At 48.6% G+C, this 19,237-nt stretch overlaps 1 protein-coding gene across 1 annotated transcript in view; it reads left to right on the forward strand.

Moving 5' to 3' along the window:
* Positions 1-19,237, forward strand: part of iqch (IQ motif containing H) — a 189,517-nt gene that overhangs the window by 91,567 nt on the left and 78,713 nt on the right. The window contains exons 12-14 of the mRNA XM_071405165.1: positions 5,655-5,738; positions 10,918-11,138; positions 18,022-18,294. Coding sequence (XP_071261266.1) covers positions 5,655-5,738; positions 10,918-11,138; positions 18,022-18,294 — 578 coding nt within the window. The remainder of the gene's footprint in view (positions 1-5,654; positions 5,739-10,917; positions 11,139-18,021; positions 18,295-19,237) is intronic.

Raw genomic sequence — 19,237 nt, forward strand, 5'->3', positions numbered from 1 at the left:
CTCTCACACAGACACATCCCATCATTAGGTATATCTCTCTCTCACACAGACACATCCCATCATTAGGTATATCTCTCTCACACAGACACATCCCATCATTAGGTATCTCTCACACAGACACATCCCATCATTAGGTATCTCTCTCTCACACAGACACATCCCATCATTAGGTATCTCTCCCTCACACAGACACATCCCATCATTAGGTATCTCTCTCTCTCACACAGACACATCCCATCATTAGGTATCTCTCACACAGACACATCCCATCATTAGGTATCTCTCTCTCACACAGACACATCCCATCATTAGGTATCTCTCCCTCACACAGACACATCCCATCATTAGGTATCTCTCACACAGACACATCTCATCATTAGGTATCTCTCTCTCACACAGACACATCCCATCATTAGGTATCTCTCACACAGACACATCCCATCATTAGGTATCTCTCTCACACAGACACATCCCATCATTAGGTATCTCTCTCTCTCACACAGACACATCCCATCATTAGGTATCTCTCCCTCACACAGACACATCCCTTCATTAGGTATCTCTCCCTCACACAGACACATCCCATCATTAGGTATCTCTCACACAGACACATCCCATCATTAGGTATCTCTCCCTCACACAGACACATCCCATCATTAGGTATCTCTCCCTCACACAGACACATCCCATCATTAGGTATCTCTCTCTCACACAGACACATCCCATCATTAGGTATCTCTCCCTCACACAGACACATCCCATCATTAGGTATCTCTCCCTCACACAGACACATCCCATCATTAGGTATCTCTCTCTCACACAGACACATCCCATCATTAGGTATCTCTCTCTCACACAGACACATCCCATCATTAGGTATCTCTCTCTCACACAGACACATCCCATCATTAGGTATCTCTCCCTCACACAGACACATCCCATCATTAGGTATCTCTCTCTCTCACACAGACACATCCCATCATTAGGTATCTCTCACACAGACACATCCCATCATTAGGTATCTCTCTCTCACACAGACACATCCCATCATTAGGTATCTCTCCCTCACACAGACACATCCCATCATTAGGTATCTCTCACACAGACACATCCCATCATTAGGTATCTCTCTCTCACACAGACACATCCCATCATTAGGTATCTCTCCCTCACACAGACACATCCCATCATTAGGTATCTCTCTCTCTCACACAGACACATCCCATCATTAGGTATCTCTCCCTCACACACAGACACATCCCATCATTAGGTATCTCTCACACAGACACATCTCATCATTAGGTATCTCTCTCTCACACAGACACATCCCATCATTAGGTATCTCTCACACAGACACATCCCATCATTAGGTATCTCTCTCACACAGACACATCCCATCATTAGGTATCTCTCACACAGACACATCCCATCATTAGGTATCTCTCCCTCACACAGACACATCCCATCATTAGGTATCTCTCCCTCACACAGACACATCCCATCATTAGGTATCTTTCACACAGACACATCCCATCATTAGGTATCTCTCTCACACAGACACATCCCATCATTAGGTATATCTCTCTCTCTCACACAGACACATCCCATCATTAGGTATCTCTCCCTCACACAGACACATCCCATCATTAGGTATCTCTCTCTCTCACACAGACACATCCCATCATTAGGTATCTCTCACACAGACACATCCCATCATTAGGTATCTCTCTCTCACACAGACACATCCCATCATTAGGTATCTCTCCCTCACACAGACACATCCCATCATTAGGTATCTCTCTCTCACACAGACACATCCCATCATTAGGTATCTCTCACACAGACACATCCCATCATTAGGTATCTCTCTCTCACACACAGACACATCCCATCATTAGGTATCTCTCACACAGACACATCCCATCATTAGGTATCTCTCTCTCTCACACAGACACATCCCATCATTAGGTATCTCTCACACAGACACATCCCATCATTAGGTATCTCTCTCTCACACAGACACATCCCATCATTAGGTATCTCTCCCTCACACAGACACATCCCATCATTAGGTATCTCTCCCTCACACAGACACATCCCATCATTAGGTATCCCTCACACAGACACATCCCATCATTAGGTATCTCTCTCTCTCACACAGACACATCCCATCATTAGGTATCTCTCTCTCACACAGACACATCCCATCATTAGGTATCTCTCCCTCACACAGACACATCCCATCATTAGGTATCTCTCCCTCACACAGACACATCCCATCATTAGGTATCTCTCACACAGACACATCCCATCATTAGGTATATCTCTCTCAGACAGACACATCCCATCATTAGGTATCTCTCCCTCACACAGACACATCCCATCATTAGGTATCTCTCCCTCACACAGACACATCCCATCATTAGGTATCTCTCACACAGACACATCCCATCATTAGGTATCTCTCCCTCACACAGACACATCCCATCATTAGGTCTCCCTCACACAGACACATCCCATCATTAGGTATCTCTCCCTCACACAGACACATCCCATCATTAGGTATCTCTCCCTCACACAGACACATCCCATCATTAGGTATCTCTCACACAGACACATCCCATCATTAGGTATCTCTCACACAGACACATCCCATCATTAGGTATCTCTCCCTCACACAGACACATCCCATAATTAGGTATCTCTCCCTCACACAGACACATCCCATCATTAGGTATCTCTCACACAGACACATCCCATCATTAGGTATCTCTCTCTCACACAGACACATCCCATAATTAGGTATCTCTCCCTCACACAGACACATCCCATCATTAGGTATCTCTCTCTCACACAGACACATCCCATCATTAGGTATCTCTCACACAGACACATCCCATCATTAGGTATCTCTCACACAGACACATCCCATCATTAGGTATCTCTCCCTCACACAGACACATCCCATCATTAGGTATCTCTCCCTCACACAGACACATCCCATCATTAGGTATCCCTCACACAGACACATCCCATCATTAGGTATCTCTCTCTCACACAGACACATCCCATCATTAGGTATCTCTCACACAGACACATCCCATCATTAGGTATCTCTCACACAGACACATCCCATCATTAGGTATCTCTCCCTCACACAGACACATCCCATCATTAGGTATCTCTCCCACAGACACATCCCATCATTAGGTATCTCTCCCACAGACACATCCCATCATTAGGTATCTCTCTCACACAGACACATCCCATCATTAGGTATCCCTCACACAGACACATCCCATCATTAGGTATCCCTCTCTCACACAGACACATCCCATCATTAGGTATCCCTCTCTCACACAGACACATCCCATCATTAGGTATCTCTCTCTCACACAGGTGTCTCTGTACAGGTGTCTGCGGACAGCTCTGTCTACAGCCTCACCTGACTGGTACTGGTACTGGTACTGGTACAGCTTGAAATGGGTCTGTGGTCTCTGCAGGAAAACCCAGAGGAGACCGTGAGAGTCTGAATGGCAGAGAGGGAGGGAACTGAACAGATCTATTGTCATTTCATTTAGGAGTTTGGAGTTAAAGCTAATGAATAGCTATGAACCATTAGGACGGACTATATTTTAACGAGACACAGGGGATGTGTTCTGCCCCCCCCCGAGATAATTTACAGGTAATGAACTACAGGAATCTTGTTTCTACGGTTTCCCGTCGTGGCTCGTTTAGATGGTCTCTTTTTTGATTCGTCGGAATGAGGAAAGGCACAGAACTATGAGTTTCAATTGCGATCAGGCGCTTCTCAATCCTCAATAAACTATTGTCTCAAATTATTATTAGAGCTAATTACAAACAGATGGAATGTTTTATGTGCACGCCGGGTCTCTGAGGAGTAGAGTGATGTGTGTGTGTGTGTGTGTGTGTGTGTGTGTGTGTGCTGCTGTGTTGAGCTCGGAGAAGATAATTAGCTAGTTGAACCCCATTGTTGTTAATTAGCAGGAAGCCAATCATTTAATTTAATTACCTCGATCCATCGGAGGATTGTCTCTCTCTCTCTCTCTCTCTCTCTCTCTCTCTCTCTCTCTCTCTCTCTCTCTCTCTCTCTCTCTGTCTCTCTCTCTCTCTCTCTCTCTCTCTCTCTCTCTCTCTCTCTCTCTCTCTCTCTCTCTCTCTCTCTCTCTCTCTCTCTCTCTCTCTCACTGCACTGGCAGGTCAGCAGACCAGCAGACAGACCCACAGAGAAGTCCTCTACACAGTATCACTATGCTGTGTCTCTGTCTGGTTCTATTTCCTGTGTTCTGTATATGGCAGACTGGGTTAGGTTGTTACCCTGTGTTCTGTGTTCTGTGTATGGCAAACTGGGTTAGGATGTGACCCTGTGTTCTGTGTATGGCAGACTGGGTTAGGATGTGACCCTGTGTTCTGTGTATGGCAGACTGGGTTAGGATGTGACCCTGTGTTCTGTGTTCTGTGTACGGCAGACTGGGTTAGGATGTGACCCTGTGTTCTGTGTTCTGTGTATAGCAGACTGGGTTAGGTTGTAACCCTGTGTTCTGTGTATAGCAGACTGGGTTAGGATGTGACCCTGTGTTCTGTATATGGCAGACTGGGTTAGGATGTGACCCTGTGTTCTGTATATGGCAGACTGGGTTAGGATGTGACCCTGTGTTCTGTGTATAGCAGACTGGGTTAGGTTGTAACCATGTGTTCTGTGTATAGCAGACTGGGTTAGGATGTGACCCTGTGTTCTGTGTATGGCAGACTGGGTTAGGTTGTTACCCTGTGTTCTGTGTTCTGTGTTCTGTGTATGTGCAGACTGGGTTAGGATGTGACCCTGTGTTCTGTGTATGGCAGACTGGGTTAGGATGTGACCCTGTGTTCTGTGTATGGCAGACTGGGTTAGGATGTGACCCTGTGTTCTGTGTTCTGTGTATGGCAGACTGGGTTAGGATGTGACCCTGTGTTCTGTGTACGGCAGACTGGGTTAGGATGTGACCCTGTGTTCTGTGTATAGCAGACTGGGTTAGGTTCTATCTGGTTTCTGTGTTCCCTGTGTTCTAACCCTGTATTCTGTGTTCCCTGTGTTCTAACCCTGTATTCTGTGTTCCCTGTGTTCTAACCCTGTATTCTGTGTTATATGTGTTAGTTTCCCCGTGTTCTAACCCTGTATTCTGTGTTCTATGTTTCTAACCCTGTATTCTGTGTTCTATGTGTTCTAACCCTGTATTCTGTGTTCTATGTGTTCTAACCCTGTATTCTGTGTTCTATGTGTTCTAACCCTGTATTCTGTGTTCTATGTGTTAGTTTCCCTGTGTTCTAACCCTGTATTCTGTGTTCTATGTGTTCTAACCCTGTATTCTGTGTTCTATGTGTTCTAACCCTGTATTCTGTGTTCTATGTGTTCTAACCTTGTATTCTGTGTTCTATGTGTTCTAACCCTGTATTCTGTGTTATATGTGTTAGTTTCCCCGTGTTCTAACCCTGTATTTTGTGTTCTATGTGTTCTAACCCTGTATTCTGTGTTCTATGTGTTCTAACCCTGTATTCTGTGTTCTATGTGTTAGTTTCCCCGTGTTCTAACCCTGTATTCTGTGTTCTATGTGTTCTAACCCTGTATTCTGTGTTCTATGTGTGTCCTCTGTCAGGTTACTCCCAGCTGCAGCGTTTCAGCCTGAAGGGTTTTGACATCCTGCAGAACATCCAGATGGGACGACTGTGTGATGTCAGAGGTACGGTAAGAGCTGCTGGTGCAGTCAGATATTCATAGACCCCCCCCCCCCCCCCAGTGACGTAACACAACGTTACAGCGGCATCTATAGGACTGCGTTTGTCCATTGCCTAAAACAGGCTGAATGAAACAAAGCTTGAAACAATACATCTGTAAATAATGACGTTCTTTGATGAGGAAGTCTTAAGACGTTCGCATGCTTCCCAGCCGAAACAGTTTGGAAGAGTTTCTGCATATCTTACGATGACATTTTGTGACGTTTTTTTGTTCGTTTTGGACTTCGGTGAGTTTTTTTTGTTCGTTTTGGACTTCGGTAAGGTTTTTTTGTTCGTTTTGGACTTCGGTAAGGTTTTTTTGTTCGTTTTGGACTTCGGTAAGGTTTTTTTGTTCGTTTTGGACTTTGGTAAGGTATTTTTTGTTTGTTTTGGACTTCGGTAAGGTTATTTTTGTTCGTTTTGGACTTCGGTAAGGTTTTTTTTGTTCGTTTTGGACTTCGGTAAGGTTATTTTTGTTCGTTTTGGACTTCGGTAAGGTTATTTTTGTTCGTTTTGGACTTCGGTAAGGTTTTTTGGGGAGGGGGGGGCTGTTCGGGCATACAACATTTTATTTTTTTATAGAGGCAAGTCAAACTCGGTAGCCGAGGACTACGCCCCTTTCGTTGGTGATTGGTCAACAGTAGGGATTCTTCAAGTCTTTGTCGTCATTCAACAAGAGAAGACTCGTTTTCATGCACATTTTTTAATTGAGAAATACTGCACCGAACATCTTAGTTCGATGTAAAATTGTGAGAATAAGGCAAAAACCGTCGACATTTATTACAGATTTCTTGAGTTATCTATTTTGAGGAAGTGTATAAATGGACAAACAGTACTATCGTTTTCTAAGCGAAGGTATTTTAAAGGGAGTATGCAAGCACACTCGTTTGGTTAGCTTAGCCAACTTCGGCTAGGAGCCAGACGAACTGAAGCAGAGTGACGCCTTTTAGTTGTACCATTTTACATTTAGCTAAATTGTTTTGTGCACCAATGAGCAGTATTTCTGATGTTTGACAATGTCACAAAAGCTAGCATGATTTCTCCAACATTAACGTAAACTCACCCCATTCTTGTACAAATGTGCGTAACCGCGACATTCAAACGAGGCTACAATGAAAACAAATGGGACTGTAGCGACTGTTGGCATCAAAATCCGGGGATGTGAACTACGTTTCGATTCAGCGTTAATTGACATGGTCATGGACTAACAGTATTAGAGAGAAGATGAAAAAAACTGACCCCTCCGACGCTGTACGTTACATCGTGACGTGTCACTACGTAACGCACAGCGCGTATTTGCAACTAATTTTGTGCCGTACAGCCTCTTTCCACCAGGGGTCGCCGTTCTCTTGCAGACTAAAATCATGCTTAACCATATACACTTCACATTATTCATGATTTTTGTCTAAATTAATATAATTATTGCTAATATTAAACTAATATTTCATGACTAGGGTGCCAAATGCATTTTTTTTGCGCGTCATTAGTGCGAGCCATCATGACACTCAAAAGCCCTCTTCAAATTCGACACAAACCTTCAAACAGGTGATGAGACATTACATCAACTCTTTATGTTTTATGTGTCACGGCTGTCGTAAGGAGAGGTCCAAGGTGCAGCGTGGGTAGCGTACATTTTATTTTATTTAATCAAAATGACGCCGAACAAAAACAATAAACACTACAAAAACAAACCGTGAAACTCAAAGGCTAAGTGCCCTAAACAAAATCAACTTCCCACAAAGACAGATGGGGAAAAAGGCTGCCTAAGTATGGTTCCCAATCAGAGACAACGATAGACAGCTGCCTCTGATTGAGAACCACACCCGGCCAAAACATAGAAATAGAAAACATAGAACATAGAATACCCACCCCAACTCACACCCCGACCAAACCAAAATAGAGACATAAAAAGGATCTCTAAGGTCAGGGCGTGACATTATTTACATTTTAAAGTTGATTAGTTGGACAAATCGGGTGAAAAAAACCTGTTTCCTCACACAACATATTACCCCCGTTCACGATCACTTCGTAGCCTTCGCTCCCCACCCGCCATTTAAAAAAAAGACCCGACGGAGCTCACTGCCTTGTTGAATCATGCAGAGACGGGCATCATGAAGGTTTCGTCATTGATTTTGTTGGAAACGGGGAGAAATTGTGCTTTACATTGGTATTGACATTACAGTTGATCTGGAACTATTACGTTTTTTGGGCGCAAAAAAACAAGGTCAATTGTACGGACCAATGCGATGTACAAAAGTGAGTGAGTTTACGTTACCTAGCTAGCTCAAGCAGCTGCTGCTTGCCGCGACTCCAGCGAGTCAGTACCTGCAGTAGCCTCCTGCCAGCTGCTGGTTGCCGTGACTCCAGCGAGTCAGTACCTGCAGTAGCCTCCCGCCAGCTGCTGGTTGCCGCGACTCCAGCGAGTCAGTACCTGCAGTAGCCTCCCGCCAGCTGCTGGTTGCCACGACTCCTGCGAGTCAGTACCTGCAGTAGCCTCCCGCCAGCTGCTGGTTGCCGCGACTCCAGCAAGTCAGTACCTTCAGTAGCCTCCCGCCAGCTGCTGGTTGCCGCGACTCCAGCGAGTCAGTACCTGCAGTAGCCTCCCGCCAGCTGCTGGTTGCCGCGACTCCAGCGAGTCAGTACCTGCAGTAGCCTCCCGCCAGCTGCTGGTTGCCGTGACTCCAGCGAGTCAGTACCTGCAGTAGCCTCCCGCCAGCTGCTGGTTGCTGCGACTCCAGCGAGTCAGTACCTGCAGTAGCCTCCCGCCAGCTGCTGGTTGCCGCGACTCCAGCGAGTCAGTACCTGCAGTAGCCTCCCGCCAGCTGCTGGTTGCCGTGACTCCAGCGAGTCAGTACCTGCAGTAGCCTCCCGTCAGCTGCTGGTTGCCGCGACTCCAGCGAGTCAGTACCTGCAGTAGCCTCCCGCCAGCTGCTGGTTGCCGTGACTCCAGCGAGTCAGTACCTGCAGTAGCCTCCCGCCAGCTGCTGGTTGCTGCGACTCCAGCGAGTCAGTACCTGCAGTAGCCTCCCGTCAGCTGCTGGTTCCCGCGACTCCTGCGAGTCAGTACCTGCAGTAGCCTCCCGCCAGCTGCTGGTTGCCGTGACTCCAGCGAGTCAGTACCTGCAGTAGCCTCCCGCCAGCTGCTGGTTGCCGTGACTCCAGTGAGTCAGTACCTGCAGTAGCCTCCCGCCAGCTGCTGCTCTGCTGTGAAACATGCTGATCTACCGACTGATTTCTGATAACAGTCCCTCTTCATTTAGGGGCAGCATGTCTAGCTACAACTTTAGGGAAATGAAACAATACCCCATAATGTCAAAGTGGAATTTTGTTTTCAGAAATTCATGAAAAATGAAAAGCTGAAAATGTCGAGTCAATACATATTCAACGTGTAGGTGATCTATGTGTCTCTGTGTGTAGATGAGAACGTGGAGGTGATCTATATGTCTCTGTGTGTAGATGAGAACGTGGAGGTGATCTGTGTGTCTCTGTGTGTAGATGAGAACGTGGAGGTGATCTATGTGTCTCTGTGTGTAGATGAGAACATGGAGGTGATCTATGTGTCTCTGTGTGTAGATGAGAACGTGGAGGTGATCTATATGTCTCTGTGTGTAGATGAGAACGTGGAGGTGATCTGTGTGTCTCTGTGTGTAGATGAGAACGTGGAGCTGATCTATGTGTCTCTGTGTGTAGATGAGAACGTGGAGCTGATCTATGTGTCTCTGTGTGTAGATGAGAACGTGGAGGTGATCTGTGTGTCTCTGTGTGTAGATGAGAACGTGGAGGTGATCTATATGTCTCTGTGTGTAGATGAGAACGTGGAGGTGATCTGTGTGTCTCTGTGTGTAGATGAGAACGTGGAGGTGATCTATATGTCTCTGTGTGTAGATGAGAACGTGGAGGTGATCTATATGTCTCTGTGTGTAGATGAGAACGTGGAGGTGATCTATGTGTCTCTGTGTGTAGATGAGAACGTGGAGGTGATCTATGTGTCTCTGTGTGTAGATGAGAACATGGAGGTGATCTATATGTCTCTGTGTGTAGATGAGAACGTGGAGGTGATCTATATGTCTCTGTGTGTAGATGAGAACTTGGAGGTGATCTATGTGTCTCTGTGTGTCTCTGTGTGTAGATGAGAACGTGGAGGTGATCTATGTGTCTCTGTGTGTAGATGAGAACGTGGAGCTGATCTATGTGTCTCTGTGTGTAGATGAGAACGTGGAGGTGATCTATGTGTCTCTGTGTGTAGATGAGAACGTGGAGCTGATCTATGTGTCTCTGTGTGTAGATGAGAACGTGGAGGTGATCTATGTGTCTCTGTGTGTCTCTGTGTGTAGATGAGAACGTGGAGGTGATCTATGTGTCTCTGTGTGTAGATGAGAACGTGGAGGTGATCTATGTGTCTCTGTGTGTAGATGAGAACGTGGAGGTGATCTATGTGTCTCCTGTGTGTAGATGAGAACGTGGAGGTGATCTATGTGTCTCTGTGTGTAGATGAGAACGTGGAGGTGATCTATGTGTCTCTGTGTGTAGATGAGAACGTGGAGGTGATCTATGTGTCTCTGTGTGTAGATGAGAACGTGGAGGTGATCTATGTGTCTCTGTGTGTAGATGAGAACGTGGAGATGATCTATGTGTCTCTGTGTGTAGATGAGAACGTGGAGGTGATCTATGTGTCTCTGTGTGTCTCTGTGTGTCTCTGTGTGTAGATGAGAACGTGGAGGTGATCTATATGTCTCTGTGTGTCTCTGTGTGTAGATGAGAACGTGGAGGTGATCTATGTGTCTCTGTGTGTAGATGAGAACGTGGAGGTGATCTATGTGTCTCTGTGTGTAGATGAGAACGTGGAGGTGATCTATGTGTCTCTGTGTGTAGATGAGAACGTGGAGGTGATCTATATGTCTCTGTGTGTAGATGAGAACGTGGAGGTGATCTATGTGTCTCTGTGTGTAGATGAGAACGTGGAGGTGATCTATGTGTCTCTGTGTGTAGATGAGAACGTGGAGGTGATCTGTGTGTCTCTGTGTGTAGATGAGAACGTGGAGGTGATCTATGTGTCTCTGTGTGTAGATGAGAACGTGGAGGTGATCTATGTGTCTCTGTGTGTAGATGAGAACGTGGAGGTGATCTGTGTGTCTCTGTGTGTAGATGAGAACGTGGAGGTGATCTATGTGTCTCCTGTGCGTCTGGGAGACGACCTGTTCCAGTATTACACCAGACTGCTGGGCTTGCAACAGAGAGGCCAGGGAGGTCTCCAGGAGGCCACGGTAGACCCAGAGGACGGATTGGGAGGAGGGGCCAGGACAACCCAGGCCTCCTGCACTAAACGCTTCACCATCCTCACTCCTGACGCTCTGGAAGACTTTCCGGTAAGATGGAGAACACATCACATTTACACATAACACATAGACTACATGTACTAACGTACCGAAGGGATTTCAGCAATATTAGAATAAGGGTAGCCTGGCACGACCATCCTGATCCTCGCCAGCTCACATTCTGTTTGGCTATGAAGTGAAACCAAAGGAGCGCAGCGGTCAGGATGGTTAATGAGGCAGCGGTCAGGATGGTGAATCAGGCAGCGGTCAGGATGGTGAATCAGGCAGCGGTCAGGATGGTGAATCAGGCAGCGGTCAGGATGGTTAATCAGGCAGTGGTCAGGATGGTGAATCAGGCAGCGGTCAGGATGGTGAATCATGCAGCTGTCAGGATGGTGAATCAGGCAGCGGTCAGGATGGTTAATCAGGCAGCGGTCAGGATGGTGAATCAGGCAGCGGTCAGGATGGTGAATCAGGCAGCGGTCAGGATGGTGAATCAGGCAGCGGTCAGGATGGTGAATCAGGCAGCGGTCAGGATGGTGAATCAGGCAGCGGTCAGGATGGTTAATCAGGCAGCGGTCAGGATGGTGAATCAGGCAGCGGTCAGGATGGTGAATCAGGCAGCGGTCAGGATGGTGAATCAGGCAGCGGTCAGGATGGTGAATCAGGCAGCGGTCAGGATGGTTAATCAGACAGCGGTCAGGATGGTGAATCAGGCAGCGGTCAGGATGGTTAATCAGACAGCGGTCAGGATGGTGAATCAGGCAGCGGTCAGGATGGTGAATCAGGCAGCGGTCAGGATGGTGAATCAGGCAGCGGTCAGGATGGTTAATCAGGCAGCGGTCAGGATGGTGAATCATGCAGCTGTCAGGATGGTGAATCAGGCAGCGGTCAGGATGGTTAATCATGCAGCGGTCAGGATGGTTAATCATGCAGAGGTCAGGATGGTGAATCAGACAGCGGTCAGGATGGTGAATCAGGCAGCGGTCAGGATGGTGAATCAGACAGCGGTCAGGATGGTGAATCAGGCAGCGGTCAGGATGGTGAATCAGGCAGCGGTCAGGATGGTTAATCAGACAGCGGTCAGGATGGTGAATCAGGTAGCGGTCAGGATGGTGAATCAGGCAGCGGTCAGGATGGTGAATCAGGCAGCGGTCAGGATGGTGAATGAGGCAGCGGTCAGGATGGTGAATCAGGCAGCGGTCAGGATGGTGAATCAGACAGCGGTCAGGATGGTTAATCAGGCAGTGGTCAGGATGGTGAATCAGGCAGCGGTCAGGATGGTTAATCAGGCAGCGGTCAGGATGGTGAATCAGGCAGCGGTCAGGATGGTGAATCAGGCAGCGGTCAGGATGGTTAATCAGGCAGCGGTCAGGATGTTGAATCAGGCAGCGGTCAGGATGGTGAATCAGGCAGCGGTCAGGATGGTGAATCAGGCAGCGGTCAGGATGGTGAATCAGGCAGCGGTCAGGATGGTGAATCAGGCAGCGGTCAGGATGGTGAATCAGGCAGCGGTCAGGATGGTTAATCAGGCAGCGGTCAGGATGGTGAATCAGGCAGCGGTCAGGATGGTGAATCAGGCAGCGGTCAGGATGGTGAATCAGGCAGCTGTCAGGATGGTGAATCAGGCAGCGGTCAGGATGGTGAATCAGGCAGCGGTCAGGATGGTGAATCAGGCAGCGGTCAGGATGGTTAATCAGACAGCGGTCAGGATGGTGAATCAGGCAGCGGTCAGGATGGTGAATCAGGCAGCGGTCAGGATGGTTAATCAGGCAGCGGTCAGGATGGTGAATCAGGCAGCGGTCAGGATGGTGAATCAGGCAGCGGTCAGGATGGTGAATCAGGCAGCGGTCAGGATGGTTAATCAGGCAGCGGTCAGGATGGTGAATCAGGCAGCGGTCATTATGGTGAATCATGCTATAATGAGGGTGCACCAGTCCAGGCTGTATCACAACCAGCCGTGATTGGGGGTCCCATAGGGCGGCGCACCATTGCCCCAGCGTCGTCCGGGTTTGGCCCGGTGTAGGCCGTCATTGTAAATAAGAATTTGTTCTTAACTTTAGTTAAATAAAGGTGAAATAAAAACCTGTTTTTTGTTGCTTATTTTTTTCATTGATTGGTTTCAATAAGTAGTGCAGTCCCTACAGATGTAACATTTCACCAGAGATTTTATTTCAAGACCAGAAGAATGTACTCTCAAACGGTTGTTGACAGAGAGAGAGAGAGAGAGAGAGAGAGAGAGAGAGAGAGAGAGAGAGAGAGACACAGAGAGAGAGACACAGAGAGAGAGAGACACAGAGAGAGAGACACAGAGAGAGAGACACAGAGAGAGAGAGACACAGAGAGAGAGAGAGAGAGAGAGAGAGACACAGAGAGAGAGAGAGACACAGAGAGAGAGACAGAGAGAGACACAGAGAGAGAGACAGAGAGAGAGAGCAACGTTCCCTTTGTGTGTGTTGAAAAGTGCAGTTTGAATATGCTCCTCTAGGGGGTGCCAGAGGCGGTGTAGTTTGAATATGCTCCTCTAGGGGGTGCCAGAGGTGGTGCAGTTTGAATATGCTCCACTAGTGGGTGCCAGAGGAAGTGTAGTTTGAATATGCTCCACTAGGGGGTGCCAGAGGTGGTGCAGTTTGAATATGCTCCACTAGGGGGTGCCAGAGGTGGTGCAGTTTGAATATGCTCCACTAGGGGGTGCCAGAGGCGGTGTAGTTTGAATATGCTCCACTAGGGGGTGCCAGAGGCGGTGCAGTTTGAATATGCTCCACTAGGGGGTGCCAGAGGCGGTGTAGTTTGGTCTGACCCGGGAGAGGATAAAGGGAGGATTCGCTGCACTGTGCACTCTGGAAAACAGTTACATTTTATTAATCTGCATCAGGCATTTCTATTACCTTGTAATGAGTTTCATATGAAGACATTTAGGATAATAAATAAGGTAAACATATCATACTGAACGGATACTAATGTATTCATAATTAATTTAACAGTATTATTTCAGAGTTTCCTCGTTCTACTAGTTCTGTCCAATGAATAATTAAAGTAGATTTTTAATGGGAATTTTTGAATTGCTGTTCTTGGTTTAAAGGTTAATTCAAACTGACTTAATTGATACTGCTAATCATCACTGATGTTACAATGTTAGGAGGAGAAGGGGCTGGGGGACCACCACAGTTATCTACTTCCTCTACCCTCTGTTCTGTTAGGGGGGGAAGGGCTGGGGGACCACCACAGTTATCTACTTCCTCTACCCTCCGTTCTGTTAGGGGGGGAAGGGCTGGGGGACCACCACAGTTATCTACTTCCTCTACCCTCCGTTCTGTTAGGGGGGGAAAGGCTGGGGGACCACCACAGTTATCTACTTCCTCTACCCTCTGTTCTGTTAGGGGGGGAAGGGGCTGGGGGACCACCACAGTTATCTACTTTCTCTACCCTCCGTTCTGTTAGGGGGGGAAGGGGCTGGGGGACCACCACAGTTATCTACTTCCTCTACCCTCCGTTCTGTTAGGGGGGGAAGGGCTGGGGGCCCACCACAGTTATCTACTTCCTCTACCCTCTGTTCTGTTAGGGGGGGAAGGGGCTGGGGGACCACCACAGTTATCTACTTCCTCTACCCTCTGTTCTGTTAGGGGGGGAAGGGCTGGGGGACCACCACAGTTATCTACTTCCTCTACCCTCCGTTCTGTTAGGGGGGGAAGGGCTGGGGGACCACCACAGTTATCTACTTCCTCTACCCTCTGTTCTGTTAGGGGGGGAAGGGGCTGGGGGACCACCACAGTTATCTACTTCCTCTACCCTCTGTTCTGTTAGGGGGGAAGGGCTGGGGGACCACCACAGTTATCTACTTCCTCTACCCTCTGTTCTGTTAGGGGGGGAAGGGGCTGGGGGACCACCACAGTTATCTACTTCCTCTACCCTCTGTTCTGTTAGGGGGGGAAGGGCTGGGGGACCACCACAGTTATCTACTTCCTCTACCCTCTGTTCTGTTAGGGGGGGAAGGGCTGGGGGACCACCACAGTTATCTACTTCCTCTACCCTCCGTTCTGTTAGGGGGGGAAGGGCTGGGGGACCACCACAGGTATCTACTTCCTCTACCCTCCGTTCTGTTAGGGGGGAAGGGCTGGGGGACCACCACAGTTATCTACTTCCTCTACCCTCTGTTCTGTTCGGGGGGGAAGGGGCTTGGGGACCACCACAGTTATCTACTTCCTCTACCCTCCGTTCTGTTAGGGGGGGAAGGGGCTGGGGGACCACCACAGTTATCTACTTCCTCTACCCTCTGTTCTGTTAGGGGGGGACGGGGCTGGGGGACCACCACAGTTATCTACTTCCTCTACCCTCTGTTCTGTTAGGGGGGGAAGGGCTGGGGGACCACCACAGTTATCTACTTCCTCTACCCTCTGTTCTGTTAGGGGGGGAAGGGGCTGGGGGACCACCACAGTTATCTACTTCCTCTACCCTCTGTTCTGTTAGGGGGGGAAGGGCTGGGGGACCACCACAGTTATCTACTTCCTCTACCCTCTGTTCTGTTAGGGGGGGAAGGGCTGGGGGACCACCACAGTTATCTACTTCCTCTACCCTCTGTTCTGTTAGGGGGGGAAGGGCTGGGGGACCACCACAGTTATCTACTTCCTCTACCCTCTGTTCTGTTAGGGGGGGAAGGGCTGGGGGACCACCACAGTTATCTACTTCCTCTACCCTCTGTTCTGTTAGGGGGGGAAGGGGCTGGGGGACCACCACAGTTATCTACTTCCTCTACCCTCTGTTCTGTTAGGGGGGGAAGGGGCTGGGGGACCACCACAGTTATCTACTTCCTCTACCCTCTGTTCTGTTAGGGGGGGAAGGGGCTGGGGGACCACCACAGTTATCTACTTCCTCTACCCTCCGTTCTGTTAGGGGGGGAAGGGGCTGGGGGACCACCACAGTTATCTACTTCCTCTACCCTCCGTTCTGTTAGGGGGGAAGGGCTGGGGGACCACCACAGTTATCTACTTCCTCTACCCTCCGTTCTGTTAGGGGGGGAAGGGGCTGGGGGACCACCACAGTTATCTACTTCCTCTACCCTCCGTTCTGTTAGGGGGGAAGGGCTGGGGGACCACCACAGTTATCTACTTCCTCTACCCTCCGTTCTGTTAGGGGGGGAAGGGGCTGGGGGACCACCACAGTTATCTACTTCCTCTACCCTCCGTTCTGTTAGGGGGGAAGGGGCTGGGGGACCACCACAGTTATCTACTTCCTCTACCCTCCGTTCTGTTAGGGGGGGAAGGGCTGGGGGACCACCACAGTTATCTACTTCCTCTACCCTCCGTTCTGTTAGGGGGGGAAGGGCTGGGGGACCACCACAGTTATCTACTTCCTCTACCCTCCGTTCTGTTAGGGGGGGAAGGGAGACCACCACAGTTATGTACTTCCTCTACCCTCCGTTCTGTTAGGGGGGGAAGGGGCTGGGGGACCACCACAGTTATCTACTTCCTCCACCCTCCGTTCTGTTAGGGGGAGGGCTGGGGGACCACCACAGTTATCTACTTCCTCTACCCTCCGTTCTGTTAGGGGGGGAGGGCTGGGGGACCACCACAGTTATCTACTTCCTCTACCCTCCGTTCTGTTAGGGGGGGAAGGGGCTGGGGGACCACCACAGTTATCTACTTCCTCTACCCTCCGTTCTGTTAGGGGGGGGAGGGCTGGGGGACCACCACAGTTATCTACTTCCTCTACCCTCCGTTCTGTTAGGGGGGGAAGGGGCTGGGGGACCACCACAGTTATCTACTTCCTCTACCCTCCGTTCTGTTAGGGGGGGGAGGGCTGGGGGACCACCACAGTTATCTACTTCCTCTACCCTCCGTTCTGTTAGGGGGGGGAAGGGGCTGGGGGACCACCACAGTTATCTACTTCCTCCACCCTCCGTTCTGTTAGGGGGGGAAGGGCTGGGGGACCACCACAGTTATCTACTTCCTCTACCCTCCGTTCTGTTAGGGGGGGCTGGGGGACCACCACAGTTATCTACTTCCTCTACCCTCCGTTCTGTTAGGGGGGGAAGGGGCTGGGGGACCACCACAGTTATCTACTTCCTCTACCCTCCGTTCTGTTAGGGGGGGAAGGGCTGGGGGACCACCACAGTTATCTACTTCCTCTACCCTCCGTTCTGTTAGGGGGGGAAGGGCTGGGGGACGTTGCGGGAGAGGTTGTTGTCCTGGCTCCACACTGACAGGTCTCTGACCTCCTTCCTGTAGGCTTTCTCTGCAAACTTAATGATGATGCTGGAGTCATGCGCAGACACGCAGTCGTGGGGGAACAGGGAGAGCATCTTGACTGGCTGCATCACAGCTTGGTATGTCAACTGCTTGGCATCCGACAGCAAGGCGCTACAGAGGGTAGTGCGTACAGCCCAGTACATCACTGGGGCCGACTCCCTGCCATCCAGGACCTCTATACCAGGCGGTGTCAGAGGAAGGCGTTAGAAATGGTCAGAGTCTTCAGCCACCCAAGTCATAGACTGTTCTCTCTGTTACCACATGGCAAGCAGTACCGGTGCACCAAGTATGGAACCAAAAGGACCCTGGACAGCTGTTAACCCCAAGCTATAAGACTGTTAAATACTGTAGTTGGTGGAAAAAAATGTTTTCTCTCTTTGCATTGTTGGGAAGGGCCTGTAAGTAGAAATCACAACCTACTAGTCTAGCTCAGGTTAGCCAGTACCCATAATCTTTCAATTCCATCCCTGCATGTACCTGTCTGGGGTGGCAGGTAGCCTAGAGAGGTTAAAGACGGGCCAGTACCCATAATTCTTCAATTCCATCCCTGCATGTACCTGTCTGGGGTGGCAGGTAGCCTAGAGAGGTTAGAAAGCAGTACTCAGAGGGGTGCCGGTCAGAACCCCCCCCCCCCCAAAGACAAATAGACACTCAATAATTGATTTTCTCTTCCTCTCGGCTCCATCTAGACCCACAACATGTGTCTGTCCACGTTGTTGAAGTACAGCCCTCGAACCCTGCGACGGATCCGTAACCTGATCCAGGGTCAGCAGGCCTACATGGTGGGTGGCGTGGCCCACTTAGATGACCTGGCGGTGGCTGATGAGCTGGGGGTTCCCCTCCTGGGACCAGAGCCTGCTGTGGCCCGGCTCTACAGCACCAAGTCTGGAGGCAGAAGGATCTTTACTGGCGCGGGGGTCACCGTGCCCCCAGGACAGTGGGACATATACTCCTTACAACAGGTATTCTTCTTCTCTCTACCAATTCAACAGCTATTCTTCTTCTTCTCTCTACCAATTCAACAGCTATTCTTCTTCTTCTCTCTACCAATTCAACAGCTATTCTTCTTCTTCTCTCTATCAATTCAACAGCTATTCTTCTTCTTCTCTCTACCAATTCAACAGCTATTCTTCTTCTTCTCTCTATCAATTCAACAGCTATTCTTCTTCTTCTCTCTACCAATTCAATTCAAATGGCTTTATTGGTATGAGACACATACTGTATTGATATGGGAAACATACTGTATTGGTATGGGAAACATACTGTATTGATATGGGAAACATACTGTATTGGTATGGGAAACATGCTGTATTGGTATGGGAAACATACTGTATTGGTATGGGAAAAATACTGTATTGATATGGGAAACATGCTGTATTGGTATGGAAAACATGCTGTATTGGTATGGGAAACATACTGTATTGGTATGGGAAACATGCTGTATTGGTATGGGAAACATACTGTATTGGTATGGGAAACATACTGTATTGGTATGGGAAACATACTGTATTGGTATGGGAAACATACTGTATTGGTATGGGAAACATACTGTATTGGTATGGGAAACATACTGTATTGGGAAACATACTGTATTGGTATGGGAAACATACTGTATTGGGAAACATACTGTATTGGTATGGGAAACATACTGTATTGGTATGGGAAACATACTGTATTGGTTTGGGAAACATACTGTATTGGGAAACATACTGTATTGGTATGGGAAACATACTGTATTGGGAAACATACTGTATTGATATGGGAAACATACTGTATTGGTTTGGGAAACATACTGTATTGGGAAACATACTGTATTGGTTTGGGAAACATACTGTATTGGGAGACATACTGTATTGGTATGGGAAACATACTGTATTGGTTTGGGAAACATACTGTATTGGGAAA

The sequence above is a fragment of the Salvelinus alpinus genome, chromosome 6, assembly GCF_045679555.1.
Source record: "Salvelinus alpinus chromosome 6, SLU_Salpinus.1, whole genome shotgun sequence".
Taxonomy (NCBI): domain Eukaryota; kingdom Metazoa; phylum Chordata; class Actinopteri; order Salmoniformes; family Salmonidae; genus Salvelinus; species Salvelinus alpinus.